At 30.9% G+C, this 17,205-nt stretch overlaps 1 protein-coding gene across 3 annotated transcripts in view; it reads left to right on the forward strand.

Annotated features, from left to right (window-relative positions):
• Window positions 1–253: 253 nt before the first annotated feature.
• Window positions 254–17,205, forward strand: part of LOC134721143 (ras-responsive element-binding protein 1-like) — a 52,585-nt gene continuing 35,633 nt past the window's right edge. The window contains exon 1 of one of the 3 annotated variants that reach the window (XM_063583939.1): window positions 254–440. In XM_063583939.1, the coding sequence (XP_063440009.1) occupies window positions 401–440 (40 nt within the window). In that variant the 5' untranslated portion in view covers window positions 254–400. Of the gene's footprint in view, window positions 441–6,270; window positions 6,516–17,205 lie in introns of those variants that run through there. The other 2 variants (XM_063583940.1, XM_063583938.1) reach the window with 2 other exon arrangements.

Consider the following 17,205-nt stretch of genomic DNA (forward strand, 5'->3'; position numbering starts at 1 on the left):
AGATCTACAATCGTAATGACTTCTGATGTCGAAGTACTGTTCTTTCTTTATCAGCTCAAATAGAGATAGAGCAATTTCATGGCTAAGATATGAAGGTGATAATTTTAAAACTATTGTTATTCAGTCAACCAGGTAAAAATTAGTGAGTGTTCAATTAGTTGTGATATCAAATGCAACGTACTTCGTATTATGAAGCCACAATCCTTTACAACGGAACAAAGTGTTCAATAGCCGCTTGATTGATTTTCATTCACAGTCCTCATTTACCCGATTGTTTAAACAGCGTCTCAGGATACCCTTACCTGGCCCTCGTTTGAGAAGCAGCACGCATGCTCCCTGGAGTCATTTTTGGTCAGTTTACATCAGTTTGATTATTACCTGTAGCCTTAGATGTCGCATCATGTCACGACGGAAGCAGGCGAATCCCAGATCATTAAAAGGTGAGTTAATTATTTCATAACAAATAATAATTATTATTTTATAAGTATATTATTGATTTGTGTTCTAGTATTTGGCTTTAAGGAAGTTTAAAAACTTTTAAATTAGTTAAAGAGAAAATGACGTCTGCTAATTTCTTACCTGTGACACAGGTGTAAAAGATGCTGATGTATATTTCATGGATTCTGAAGATGGATTTGACCTTGTCATTATTCAGAAATAACCTTAGTTTCATTTATATCTGTCACAAAATCATACCGGATGAAATTTGCACCTGTATCATATCTCAGGTAAAATATTCTCATCAACTGATGCAGATAATATACAAAGTCTGAAAGATAAATTATATAGATTCTAAATATTAAAATCAATTAATGCGAGATTAAACTGAAAATAAAATGATATGAAATTGAGTTTCTGACCGCTTTTTGAGCCAGGTGTATCAGAATGCAGTCCACATCTCAACGCCGCCAAATTCCTTTCAATGAGCGACATGAATCAGTGAATAAATTATGCCTGCATCCCATTAACTGCAGAGAATGTCTCGCATCTAACAACAAAAAGGTCTAGCTATTCAGCAGGTGAAGCTGTGAATAATTGATGCAAAAAGTAGGGTCGAATTTTCAACAGAGAATGTAACCATTGTTATAATGAAATTACTTCCATGTATTGTTGTGGCCCTCAACTAAAGTTTAGAAAAGTGGGATCTGTAATCCTTTAAATGCAACTTATTTGAAATTTAAGATGACTTTTTGTGTCTGTATTAAAAATCTGCTGCTGATGGCAAATTATGTTAATGAAATACAAGATTGCTGCAAAAAATGAAGCACCACTTTAAAAATAGTTAAAAATTTATTTTATTCATTCGGGGTTGAAAACAATTTCTTCGACTTTCCCACCACATCTATCTAAATTTTGTTTAATTAAAGTATTAATTTGCCGGGTTGATGTTTGTGTTATTTAATGCAATTAAATCTTGATGTTAAACGTCAAAATCCGACTTTAAGGTGATTAAATGTCATTGTGTAAAAAGTGTAAAACCTTATTGTCCAGATTTGCCCAAGGCAGACATCTCCATAGAAATCCTTAAGTCTTTTTCAGTCCAAATTTTAACACTTATTGTCTAATAACAATAAAGGTAAAATTAACCTTAAGCAATTATAAGTATTTAACATTGTTTCATCAACGGTTTCAGAAGTGGAGTAGATATTGGCATTTATATGACATATTACTTAGTGACAACTTATCTTGACGACATTTTTATAATGTACCAAACTTTTATAGACTGCCAATTTAGTTTCACAAAAAGTTATTAATTAAAATTATCAATTAGATAAACGATTCTATATTGATAAGTCAATTTGAGTTTGACATATGCACTAGAATGTTTTTCATAGTTTACGTGTATATTACGCATATATACGTATATACCAATCGGATGGTAAAGCAAAAATATAAATAAAATAAAACTAACTGGGAAGTTATTCATTAAGAATTAAATTCGCTAAAATTAATATTTTGCTTTCGTTTAAAGATATACAGATACAAAATACAAGTTTAAATACGCACACCATTTGTTAGTTGTGTGTAAACAATGACTTATTTTTTTGTAAAATGAAAAAAAGGCCTAAGAATTTTCCACTCAAACCTAAAATGGTTTTCCAACTAAAGATGTTTAAAAAACACTTGAGCACAATAGAACGAGACTTGTTACGTGGAACATTTCAGCTTCACACTTGAACCAATTAAAGGTATTCACAGGTGATGTTACAGGTATAGATGCAAAGATGCCAAATATTTTGATTTGTTTCCTTGTTTCATTTTACACATCAATGTGTATTCTGTTTTTGTCGTGGTGTAGTTGATGATAAATTGGGTAGATATTTATGGTCTCGTTCTCACAATTACCCCTGGATAATCTTGGGTTACTAAGGCGTTTTTTATCTGCATCACTTGTTACTATTTAAACAAGATGTTGACCAAGGTTGATGATTTATAATACGGGTATCAGACCACTTCAACTTCTCAAAGGTGATACATACACCGAGGGATAACAATTTCTGTTTGCTTTTACCATGTTATATTTACAAGGAAGAAACCTTACAAAATTATCGATTTATTGATCTCTTCATCTTTGTTTTATGATAGTTTCTTCCTCTTCAGACTACATTTTATTTGTATTAAACGACAATTATCCCCTTTGTGGCCTCTTTTTATTATTTGTGATTCAGCAATCTTAGGATGAGTAGCATCTCTTAACAATACAATAGTGGTTACCTGAGTATTTTTCTCTCCACCCGACACTCTCGTGTATAAACAACCAACTATTTCAGATCTATTTTCTCACAAAGACAATGAACTTTCTTGAACTGAAAAGTCACTCGAAAATATAAATTATAAGTCGTAAAACATTAAATTATTATGCACTTTTTATGAAAAAAAAGTTTTCTATATATGCGCCTAGTGTACTGGATATGTATGGGTAAAAACGATGTTGCGAGATTTGTATGCGGCGAATCATGGCCAATATATATATATACGGTGGAGGGGTGAAGAAATCATCTTCATGTTGATGAAAAGATGCAAATTATAGTAATATTTTTATACAAATGTATACGAAAAGTGATTTGAACTGTCTTGTGAAGGTGAGCAACTTTGACTGGGCAGGTAATTGTATACATCACGCGTTATACATCAAAGAATGTATATTTGAAGGAGAAAGACAAAACATCCAAATAAGGTAGTGATGAAAAAGGTATTCTTAAAATATAGGAATGTTCAAAATCTGGATGAACAAAAATCTCCGCATTTAGAATACCATTCAAAAGTTACAACGCAGATAACAAGTACACTGAAAGATGAGAAACTGCACAGATGACGAACCCTTCTCTGCTGCACGAATTTAAGTGCAGACAAGATAAAAGGCAAAGGATCGCGAGATTTCAGATGTTACGTTCTCAGGACCACTTTTGGTTATGTGCCTTATCTACTTGGGATGACAGAACCCAGCTTATAGTTGGAATTATGCAAGATTTTCAGCGGCATTGTTATCAGTTATTAAGATTTAATAAGATGGTGTCCAAATATTGATTAAACATTCAATAAAATTACGTTTTATCTTTAAAGTTTTCAATCATTACGTGCACAAATATAAACTGAATATATGGAGAGATTGGAAATATGGTTTAGAATGTGGAGTACGTATACTAACATGTCAAATACGCATACAGAAACAAGATGAAACGCGGCGGTTATCGATATTTCATTTTTTAATTCGACTGTGTTCTAACTTATCAAAATTTTAAAATATTACAAAAGATGTAAAAATTATCACAAAAGATGTAAAAATTTTGTATCAAGATTTTCTTTCCAAATCAATTTCTTACATTTTCTCTTCTTTTGAACAAGTTTAAAAGACTGATTGATGAAAATGATAAAACTCGACAATTAGTGTCACTTTCAAGGCCTCATCCAGATAGCTGTACCCGACATACACGCAATATTAACTAGAAGACCTTCAGATTCTTGAAACTGATACCAAAAATTTAATTTCATAAAAAATGATTTCTAAAAGAACTACGTGGGTTTCTATCATTGATGGAGTCCTTTGTTATTATCTTGAGGGTGAATTTCCGCCTTTTCATTTTAAAAAAATAGTTCAAAATAATGATTAAAGATATATCTCTTTTAATTTTTTTCAAAAGAGATACATATATAGAGTCCTCGAGGCGGACGTTGCGGGTGGTTTTTTTTTTAGTATGGGGAAATCGGTAAGCAAGTTATCTTCTGCGTCGTTGTCAAGGAGTAACGTGTCCCAAACATAAATTGATGTTATTGACTTTAAATTTTGATGGAGTAGTAGGTAAAACAAGTCCGGATTTAAGAGTCTTGTTGGTCTCCTCAACAATGGAAAGAAAACATTGCAACCATAATATTTATACATTTACTCATCACGAACCAGTTCAGGCATTTTAACCCCGAAGCCAAAAATTGATCTCTTTAAATGCTGTAACAACATGTTCAATAATGTCGAGACAGCTTGGATTTAGAAAAAAAAAATCTTCCCGAAGTTTTCAGTTTTATTTCGATAGAAGGAAGCACTTTCATTGACTGGGTTGCAACACGATTATGTCACACTTCTGCGATGTTGCATAACTTTCTGTCTGTCCCTTAGCAAATGTTTGTCACATTCAATAAAGTTTCCCAGGTACTAGTACCACCAGAGACATATAAATACATGCAATATATATGTCTCTGGTACTACCGATTAACAGTTTAACTTCATTTTTGGCCAGCTGCTAAACTGTGGCGAGTTGTAACGTGCGAACTTTATTCTGAACTAAACTTCAGGACTACTAAACTGAATAAATATGCTTCGTTTTTGGTCATTAACTGAACCTCAAATTGACAAATTGTAACGTATGGGTAATGCACACCGTTTTCAAATCTGTTAGACGTTACCAGTTTTCTCGCTACTAAGTTCAGTTACGAGTAGGTGTATTATTGGGATGCAACGTGTAATTTGCTATTTCAACATTCATTTCCGATCCAAATACGAAAACAAAGTTCTTTTTGAATGTTTAAGATTTGTATGCAAGAGTTGTTGTGTTTATTCTGAGTTTTTAAAGTGGATCTTCCTACTGCGATCTTTTCTCTGTATCTATTATAATTGATACCGTAGCTACAAATTCTGGTTAAACTGTCTTATGCCATATTCACTTACAAGTTTTCAAATATAAGCATTGTATTCTACTAGGTTATAGAATACTAAATTTTGGGTGTGTTTTAACAAATAATCGTTTCTTTTAAAAGCGATTTGAACACAAAAGGAAATTGCTAACCATCTATAGAAACGCTTTTAGTTCCTGCATCTTTTCTTTGATAACACATCTGGTTAAAATACAGGTAATGTGTATTTATCGTCGCACCTTTGAATGAAATGAAAAGAGTCTCCTTACAAGAAAAACCGAATCAGGTGAATGTCGTAAATGATGTTGGACAAAGAAAAACCTCTCAAAGTTGATGATAACGCTCAATACAAATATTTACTTTATGTACTGAATGAATGATTTATCTGTATTTAATATTAAAAATTGGATAACATAGAAATAAACACTTTTGTCAAACATCAAGAAAAGAAATCGTGTTCATAGCCTGGGATCTGCCTTGCGTCGGTAGAGAAACTTGTATAGAGGGCCAGGATTCATGATATTAGGTTAATGTGACTTTAAAAAAAGAAGTACTGACATATGACGTGTCAGTGCGAACACTTAGCTCTGATTGATTGAAACTAAATTATATTTTAAGTCACAACTAATGCCGGGGACTATAATAACTAATACTAATGAGACTAGTATATATATAATAGTCCCAGTCAATACTATGGCTGCAATAACAGATTTCTCAGTCAAATTGTATGTTTCTGGACAATTCTGGTTATACAAGTCTACTTGAAATGATCGACCTATCATTATCATTAATACATCGGGCAATACTAGTTCAAAGCAATCATGAACTTCCATATAGTATTTTTTATCATATGATGAGTGGGCAAAATAATTTTAAGTATTTCCCAGAGAAGTATTTATCGGAATCAGGCCGCCGCTTTCAAATTTGTTGTGTTGGAGCGTTTCTGATGAAAGTTAACAAAACTGATGTTTAACAGTTAGTTCTGAAAATCTGAGACTACTATGTAAACACATATTTGTTACTCAGACAAACTCAGCTGAACGGGGATACAAGAAAAACGCGGGAAAGTAATACCGGAATGCGTGACGACTTTTATCATCAACATAAAAGGGAAGTAACTGGGATGAAAAACTGGCGCTCACAGAGAAGATAATCACAAAAAAAACAACAATTTTAATTTAAAAAAAAACCCACACCACACTAGCAAAGTACAAATATGTATGAAATACAAAATACAAGAAAACAAACCAATTTACAACCGATCACTGAGTTAGCGGGCTCTGATACAGATCAATCGATTTAGACTTCCCACATGATCATGGCACATGTACATGTCGATTTGTCCCAGCTATTTGTACATCCACAGCAATTTTATTTGTTCTACAAAAGTGAGTAATCAAGATCTGTTGACATAACCCTCTCGTCTCCCTTTTCATTGAGTAGATGGGGTAATAATAAATAACAATCTGAACTTATAATTATTAAATTACTCAACTTACCAAAGAGGGGGTGGGGGTAGGACCTTTTTTTTGGGACTGTGGGTTGGTCTTTTTAAGCTTTAGATTTCGGGATTGGTCCTTTCAGGATCTGGACCTTGGGATTTGGGGATTAGGACCCCTCCTACCCTCCCCCTACCAAAGTGATCTTGAAATCCAGATAATTCTTGGACTAATATCTAAATAGTCTGTCGTCTTGCTTAACCTATGTGCGCACACTACCTCATACATTATTGGAATTTTAGAAACAATACATATTTAAGCTAGATAACTGAATCTTTACTGGGTTTGCAAAACACAAGACTTGAAGAAAATACCTTTAATTTTTTGGGGGTTTATTTTGAACTTATTGAAGGGGTTCTCATTGCTAGGTTCCGATCCCGTAACCCTCTTACTGTTTTGTTACATTCCTGTATCCCGCTTACACTATGTACGTAAGCAATTCTCTTTTTTTTGTCATTTCCCAGGTCCCACTAGACCCCATTTTGTCATTTTCATGACATAATAATTTGACTTTCACGTGTCATGCTAACAAATTATCAGCAATCACCCGTCACGCTTAGCCCCCAATGGGACCCACATTGAAGCGACTAGGGGATAAGACAATTCTTCTTAGTTTGAACTTCTTGACAAAAACTGATTCCTTGAAAGAAAATTGCATCAGGATGTACAATATGAATTAAGTGTAAAGCTGAAGAGCATTATTAATTTATGTTATGTATGAAGAAGATATCTTTGAAGTATTGAATTATAATGTAAAACAATATGAAGTTAATTCATTGATATGTCATAAATACAAACTAACAGATTCAACATGCCAGATTAAGCTTCCGTGAATTCTGTTCAAACCCCTTCTTAGTTCAGTGACAAAATATTCATTTAATCTTCAATGGATTTAATGAATAATAGTTTATCACTAGGATATCTATACAATTGTATTGATGAAGATGAGTTGAATTGCACCTTTGTGTAATTATCTCTGATTTAGTTATAATTACCGAGATACAGGTGGTTAAATACCTTGGAATTTGGCCAACGACAACATCATGCAACATTGTTTAAAATAGACTATTCATCTTGATCTACAAAATGAAAATATTTTAATGCATGGTACTGAAGGTCGAGTAATCGCAGATCTTATTCATGATGAATAAATGGTTATAATTTATCTAATTTGTAGACCAGTAAACTTGTTGAATGATGTCCTGTTAAGTGGAGATACGATTTAAAACGTGGTTGGAACAAATTATTTTAAATGGATAAAAATGTCCTTGTTTGTCATGTTATCAATAAATAATTTTCTAAAGAAGGCTATTTTTTTAGTCATTTTGAGGTGTCAATTAAAACAGTTTCCAGTTTTCAGAAACTTTTTAATGATGATTCATAACAAAATTAGTATAATTATATTGATAATGAATTCTTCCGATTTAATTTGCAGAATGACAATTGCCGATGTTAAACGATTTTGGAACTCTTAAGTAAAAACTTGATAAATGAATTTGAACTATGTGCTTTAGCATTGAATATATAACAGTACATCAAAATGTGTTGAAGTGTTAAAAAGTATACTTGGGTACTTTTAAAACCATTTTAAACTTTCAAACAAAAGATTGTTAATTAACAAAGGATTTAATTAAATGACTTCACCAACTTAATCTTGTTAAGACAAATGTCACTCCATTCCTATCATACTTTAACCGCTTCATCTGTTTTTAATGAACAGTGTGCCCTTCGGTAGATCGTGTCACTTTCATCGTTATTAGACTGGCTTAAAACAAAAGATGTTCAATAACAATTAAACAAAAGAAAATCAGTTGCAGAATAATATGTAAGAAACAAGATAGCAGGAATTTTCATTAAATTTTTGGCAACCATCGCCAGTTTTCTTTCACAAATATTTGAAAGCATTATTTTCCCTTTCACTGCCGACTTTATGGTGTTACGATAAGGTACAATACAGGTCATAGGCTATCCTTTATAACAATAGATGTAGGTATTTGGAAAACAATTGAAATTACTTTGTATTGTTAAAGAAACTTTTAAAACTAATCTCATTGGGGTATTGTCTTCCTAATAGATTAACATCTGGGCTCCTATTCTTCTCGCCCCAGTGCTGCAATTATTGTCCCGTTATAACTTTTCTTCTCAGTTTCACCGCTGAATAATACATCGATGCATATTGGAAAAAGTTAATATTTCATTTTCTTTTGTTCGATTCTTATTGGTTGCCAAAATACAACCGAAGTGATTGTCATGTTTATCAGTTTTTGTAAAGTCAAGAATGACTTTGTGTTTTGTATTCATTTCAATTGTCATAAATAATTTTTGGTGACTGAAATTTTTTCTTGGTCATCAGATTTTCATATTTATTAAAAATGAAATATGAAATATTATGATATAGATGTTGTTATTATGTTAACACATCAGATGATTATTAGTAATTCTATGATATTTCACAATACTTATAATTAAAATATAAATCTCCCCATATATATAAAACTATCGTGACTGCAGATTCTGTTGATTAGATCTTTAATTTGAAAAATATGTACAGTCACTGTTTATATTTGGAATATATGAAAATACATGTATTTTGTTAAAATTTGGATGCTTTTAAAAGCAAGATTGATAGTCAACTTTTTCTAATGGCAAGCAACATGTACCCTTGTGCTACTTCAATAACCCACAACAGCGTTCTTGATTTTTGTACACAAGACATACCCTTACCATTTGGACCCTGGTGGATAGATGTTCATATTTTTATAACATATTGATTTGGTATATGAGACATACCCCCTATTAACCTTGGACAAGATGAAATCAATTGATGATACATCTTTATCTTTGAAATTGAACACCTGTATAACATTTTGAAAATTGATTTTCATTTTTGATATCAGCGATATTGTCTACATCCTGGAGCCCCAATCATTCCACACAGAGACTTGTAATTCTAGATGACCCATATATTGATTTCTAAGATTTATCCTCAAACTCATAAAGGAAATTTTAAATCAAAGTATTCAGAAATCTTTTGACAAATTTGTTTGTCTAAATTTTCATCAGTGTGACCTTTTGTTCAGCTTGTCACGTCAAAATTATTGATACATGTACTTGAGTGAAACGCTACTTTCTGTTCAGTGTACATAAGAATTTGTCATTTGAAATAAGGAAACTTTCATAAGTTCAACATATGAAACTATATTTATTTTTGAAAGTTGAAAGAAAAAATTTAAAAAAGGATACTGGTCATATCATAATTGTACATATTAAATAAATTCAAACTGTTTGAAGTTTATGTATTCATTGTATGAAAGAATTCATCTTTGATGTTTGTCTTGAATTTCTTGCAGAATTCAGAAAAAAATAGTGACTTAAAAATAAGACAATTGAAATAAAGTCAATAAGCTCAAAGTACATATTTATAAACCATAATGATAAATTTGAAAAATTAAATTCCTTGGTGTATTCGTACCTAAATTGATTATAAAGACATGTATGACATAAGTAGAATCTCTGACCATATCGCAATTACATGTGATATAAATATTTGAAAGCTCGTAAAAAGTGTGTAATAGACAACATTAATACATGGTTGAAGATTCAAATGAGACTTCAGAAATGTATTTAATACCAGGTATCTTTGTTAAATCATCTTGAACAGGAAAATGACAAAGTCTTAACAATGACAACATCTATTAAGATCATAAGCACATAGAAATTAACGCTCGTGTATAGTCATCATTAACTGTGTAACGGTACAGGAGGTGTGGCCTTAGTAAAGCGGGCAGCCATGTTATCATCTTGACCTATCTTTTGTACCCAGGATGATATTACCCTCACATCTATACAATTATCAGGTGCTGGCGTTACGCTCAACAAATTTCGATAAAATCCTTATTTAAAGCTTTTTTTAGTGATGCTTGATTGTTAAGGTAGTTGATGCATTTGAACTGAGTTACCTTTCATTTTGGAGTTCATTTATGATATGTCTTTATTTGATTATGACCTACATATATATATCTTTAAGTATATATGTATGTAACTTCCGTGAAATGGTTTAGTAGAATTTTATTACCCATTTATTTATATATATAACATTAATATCATTATTGAAATGGTTAAATAAAGTTGCTTTCATAGAATACTATTTTTCAAAGCTTGACAAATGATACAGCAATACAGGATTTAAATCGAATATCATTTTAAAAAATAAAAAAAGTCTTTTTTATTTTCAATGTCTTTAGAAGCTTTGAGTTCAGTTTTTTAGTACCTGAATCTTATCACAAATTGAGACACACTCTTATTGTAAGAGAAGTATAGCAACAATAAGATAAAACTTATAGGCTTAACAAGAGAAATTTGAGCAGATTCTATCCTCTAAATGAGATCAAAGAAATCTTCAAAGGTGTTAATTGCAGGTAATTACCTTGTAGATGATAGAGAAAAATAGGTGATACTTTTGTCATTGTCTACTTTTATCATAGAGTTATCTCCTCTTGGGATTAGAATTATCACTTATTTAAGCTTATTAATAACTACCCAAAACGTGTTTATTAAATCAATAATGGCGGTCTTTGATGTAAATGAATTACTCAAATGCCTATTGTAACATTATTATTGTCAGCATCCAATAGTTATTTGTTGTATTAAGTCATGTGATGTTTGCCAAATACTTTGGTCTATCTCATTGAATTATCTCAGGTAGAAAAGATAAAAGGATGAAGCACCTGTATTTTGTCCCACCATAGTAACCGACCTGACCACCCAGGGCCATTTTGTCATTTTGAAAAAGATGTTGATTTTAGTACTGAGATAGGAGTAGCACACCTATTGTCGACACTAATCCTGTCTGCTGGTATTCCTTTCAGTATGGTGAATCAAATCTTCACACAAAACCAGCAACTTGATAACTGTTTCCGGTGATAAAGCCAGCCCTACAGTCTTCATCCTTTTCAGGGTATCTGGGGTACTTAAAGGGTTTATTTTTTTTTTCAAATACAATTTAGTTTTAGTTGTATTTCTGAAAAGTTGACCTAAATATAGAAATTAGCTTCCTGGTATCATTTAGAAATAGGACTTTCTACTGTCAGAAGATATTTAAATTTTTTTTTATACAATTGCATCTTCATTGATATATTAATCAAAATTTACAAATATATATTTTTTTTTTAAATTCATGCTTCATTTGATATTTTTATGGACTTGACTGTAACCTGAGGTAAAATATTTCCTCTAAATTAAAAATGATTGGCAGGTTATGCAATTTATAACCATATAATGTTTAAGATTAAAAGAATTAAATTTATTTAGTTTCATTTGATTTTTGTTCAAATTGAACTTCATGAACTTTTTAAAATTAGATATCATAATGGTTTTCATTGAAATTGATTCATTTTGAAATGTATTTTTTTATAACCGATTTCTTTCTTTTTACAAAGGGATTAAAAGTATAAACAACTTTTAGTGGTGGTCTTATAAAGGCCGACATCCCCTTATCTTTTGGAAACTGAGTTATCTTTTCTTTTGTACATCATCCAATCTCTAGATCTTAAAGGTCGTATTCATTGGTGGAAATAATAAGAACAAAGTCTTTATGATAACTTTAATTGATATTTTCTGTCGTTGAGTACCTTGATCATGGAGCCAAGTTTCTTAAGGCAAAGAATGAAGGATGCTTGATGTAAAAATCTCAAATTTCAAAGACATTTTCCCTTTTTGTGAGATTAGTCGATCGGTTGGCAGTTTCCATTTACTACGTGCAGTCACCTTTTCTATAGTCCCGTCGTTTGGTATTGAGATGTCTATCTAAACCAAGGACAATCGGTGAGTCACTATAAGTATAATGCGACTGGCTTTAAAAAAGGGATTTTCTTTCAACATCCTTTCAAATACATCAGGATTTAATTGGTAGCAACCATCAACGTTGAGAAGTAATTATATTTGCAGCAAAATACTAATCCTTTATTAAATCAGTACAGCATTTAAAGTATCAATGTTCGATGTGCAATGAGTTTAAAATTAAATTGTGATCTTATTTACTGATAATGAAGTGATGAAATTTTTATATATTGTAAACTATTCATAATTTTCCGCCTTTTTCATAATCCAGTTGCTGATATACATTTAGGTAACAAAAGCCTTTCACTCGTAAGAAAAAAATCAAGTGTCGGAATATTAAAGAAACGCAAACGAAACAAGGAAACGAGATTGATGTTTTTATTTAAATCCGAAATTCTAATAAATTAAACTTGAATTAATTTAAGATTACAGGATTTCTAAACACGAGATCACTTTTTTGGGTGAAATTTGGACCAAATTTAAAGATCGTTATTGAAGAGAATTGATCAAAGTGTATAGTATATTGATATAAATGTCTCTATACAAAGTCTTATATGAAAAAATTAACAAGCTAAACTAGCATCTTGATAAATTTGATTTGTCATGTTAAAATTGAAGTTTTAAAAATCTTCAAAAATACAAAGTAGTAAAAGTTGCTTAATTTAGGAAACAAATTCAAAGAAATGTCTTGAACTAATTTAAAGGAAAGAATTGGACCTGGTTTTTCTTGTGAAATCAGATACTTAGCAGTTTTCACTAGATCAATAAGAATATATTTGATGAAAAACTGCATGGTTTATATTGAATAATATTAACATGTCAAAATTAAACAAACCTTTATTGACAGAACCCTACATAAGATTTATTTAGGATGTTATTGGCAGTTTTCTCGGTGGTGATGTCGTTATGCGGGATATTTGTGCCATATATTTGGGGCTGACATATTGATCAATCGGCCCGATAACAAGAGAGAAAAAGAACGAGGGGATGTAAAAAGATCTCTGGATGATAGTTTTATCCTACGATAATGTCCCGTTTCATCAATAAATCAATACGTGTAGATAGGTCAGGCCTGTACCTCAACATGAGATGCAAACAAAGTTTTATATCTGTTTAAAGTTTCTAAGGACTTTTTTGTTTAACTTTAATCCATTTTAACTATTTTATGTTCCTTGTCAAAATTTTACAGAACTAATTTATCAAAGTCAAATTTTGTGTTCTCAATTTGAAAATATTAAGTTTATGGCTTAGTTGACTGAGGTTGAAATTTTTTTTTTTAAATGAGTTTGAATAATTTTGAACACTTACAAATAATGTTTCATTGCAAATGGTTACAACTGAATTTTAAAAAAATCAGCTAAAAAAGACAGAGGATGCAATACGTTTACAAATTGTACAGGAAACATTAACTAAAAAAAAATCAACTTTTTATATTATTTTCTTCATCATCGTTTATTAACAAGGTTCGAACAATTAAAAAAGTTCAGAATCGTTCATTTTTCATAGAAAAACTAAGAGATGACACTTTGATTGGGCCAATTAACCTGTAACACACAAAAAGTCAAGATTTTTTATACCTTTTTACATATATAGTAACACAGTGACAAGGTTTGCCATTTATGTAAAACACATTATTAATAACATAACTAATTGACATGGAAACCTTCTTGTCTCCTCTAGTCTTGTTTGTTAAGTTAGGTGTTAGTTTTGCCTGTGGTCCCAAATCAGTCAATGACAAAACAAATTTGGAGTTGTTCCCCGTATAATTACAAATTGTAATTGTTACTTTGTTTCTGACGACTTTCTAATTGCTTTCTGCTCTTTTTGACAAAGTGAAATTTTAGAGGTTTGAAATGGTGTAGTAATTGACATGTTAATTTGAAAGACAGGGCAGAAGTAGAACCTTTAAAATAGGATAAAAAATTGGACCTTCTAGATGAAAAATTAAAAGTAAGAGTAGTAATATTCAGAACTTTGTTCACCTCATAAAAAAATATTGTTTGTACTTAAGAACAAAGATGTTTTTGTCTTGCATGTAATGAAATAGCATTTCTAAAAATAGATGCTAAAATTTCCACAAGGGGGTGGAGCCTACTTTTCATAGCTAGTAGAAAAGGCATAAGAGAACAAAATCCTCTCAAAAGTTTTTCATTTGTTCAGAAAATTACAACTGCTATATTTCAAAATAACATAACCTGATAAAGATATTAAAAACTGGTGCTGAGAAAAGGATGTAGGGTACCAAAGATTCCATTTTTTGTGAACTTTTCTTTTTCTTTAGAAATACCATAGTATTAGAGAAATACACATTGAGCTTGCAAAATAATTTCTAAATCTCTTTGAAGGTTCTCTTTAATACATGTATGTTATTCTAAAAAATAGGAGTAAAATTTGATTGTCCCATTTTTGGGGCAGAAATTCTGTTATGAAACTTTTGTTTTACTTAATTTATTAAGCATGATCTGGAAACATTGTTTCCTTATTTAATATTTTAATTAAAATTTATTAGCATATTAAAAAAAAAATATGTGCATTTAATGTTTTCTTATGTCAGAAATGTGAGCAAAAGGCAATTAATGGAACAGCAAATAATGGATTTTCTAAACACATTTTCATGTTCTTGGATTCATAATTCTTGAACTTTATAAATTTTGAAATTAATCTTCCAAGAATAATATATGTTTTCATTGTAAAGGTACGTACACCTACAAGAAAATAAGTACATGAGAAGAAAGTTAATGTTAATGAATTCTTTAAAAACTTGATTTGAATACAGAAGAAAGCGATGGGCCACATCTATCTTCCCTTGGATGCTAAATTTGTCATCCTTACGGGACTTTAATAGACATGTCATGAGCTCATTTGCATATTTGCCAAGAGGAAGATGTAACACTATCAATCATTGGAAACTTTTTGCTGTAACAAATATATATAACTATTAAATGTCATCTTCTGTCATCAGCAACTCCGTCGGAAGGTTTTTGAAGGTCAGAACACCCTTTCTTAGAATTTTAAAATTGTAATTGCTTACAAATTGGGGGTATATGTAAGACTGAGATCAAAGTTATAACATCAGTTGTAGCACAATTTGAAAGAAAAAAATAATGAATTTGAATTGAAATTAATGATGTGGTTTTACAGTCCTCTGTGAATATAATGGTTCTACTACTAGGGGATGTTTAATGACCTTGAATACACATGAGGGTCTCACACCGTCAGGACTTGTATAATGGTAAATAGGGGTGGTCAGCTTTTTGGTTTATTTAGTCCATTTGATGATTTGTGCATAACTGTTTGCTTTATTGTGTATCTCATTGTTTCCTTTTGATTTATTGAAGGTTACTTGTATTTCAGTAGCAAATATTTAAAACATGTTACTGAAACATTTTCTTTTGAAATAAACTGTAAAAGTATCTCTTTCTATAAAATTTTAATGAGTAAAAGTACCAAGAAAGAACCAGTACTGAGTTTAAGAAATTGGAAACAGGAGGTTAAACAAATCATTATGTATAATTTTTGACAATAAAATGCATGTAGAAGAATAATTGCTTTATAAATTTTTTTGCAAGAATGCAGATTTCTGTCAATTAATCATAATGTAATTCTGTATCATTTTTTTTGGTTTTCACAACTTTTGTGTTGGAAACAAAGAATTATGATAAACACCCCTTATTATTTTCACCTTTTGATTATGCAATTTGAATGAAAATGTGAATTTCGGAAGAAGATTTTTGTTTCATTTTGTTACAGCAATGTTCTGCTTTGTTTAAATAGTACAAGACATTTCCTTAAATGAACATTTTCCTGGTATTAGTCATTCGTACTATTTAACTTCTTTTCTAATCTTCTTAAAAGCTTCAGATACTACGACTTCTTATCCCCTTTGTCGGTTAAATAAACCCTTATCGGGGTCACCTCATCTGGCTGTGTTCTCATCAGCACGGTTGGATTAACGTCAGCTGATACTGATTATGAGAAGATAGGAGGGGTTATCAGTAACGATTTTAGCCTCTTTATGGGCTCTTTAAGCATCCATTGAAATACACCTAAATCCAATACCATCTCCAATTGCCAAAAATTGTGACCTTTGTATTCATCGCTACAGTGATGAATATAGGGATATTTTTCTGGTTGTTTAGGAATGAAAAAAGCATTTAATAATGATGTATTGAAATATGTCTCAATGGGTAACGTTAAACGTAAAGATGTTATTATATAGTGTCTTATTAAACATCTAAAATGGGTCTGAACAATTGATACATAGACACGATTGTTATACAATTCATATATGGATACTTTATCAAGATAATAGCCTACAAAAAAATTATCCCTGACTTGTAATTAAATTTTGGATTGAATCTCGAGATTTTAAATTCGTGTATGTAACTTTTTGGAAATCCATGATATAGAATTAGACAATTTTAATTATAAGGCAAAAATGTTATTGCTTCATCTCAAAACTTTTTAATTCATTACAAACAAATAAAAGTTCAGAGACTCAGTATCAGAACTAGAAGTTAATTGAATTCACTTGAAGATCAAGGATCACGAACAAATAAATGCCATCATTGTTAATTTCGTAGGAAATGGGAAAAAAGTATAGAATTTGTGAAAATATTTGAACATCCTAAAAGAATTGCAATTACTGAAACATATTCCATTACATATATTTAAACTTCTTTATTTCAAAGTTTTTATGATAATAAAGTTGGGACAAAGAGATGCTATTTGAAAGAAACTT

Source organism: Mytilus trossulus, chromosome 6 (assembly GCF_036588685.1).
Source record: "Mytilus trossulus isolate FHL-02 chromosome 6, PNRI_Mtr1.1.1.hap1, whole genome shotgun sequence".
NCBI lineage: Eukaryota > Metazoa > Mollusca > Bivalvia > Mytilida > Mytilidae > Mytilus > Mytilus trossulus.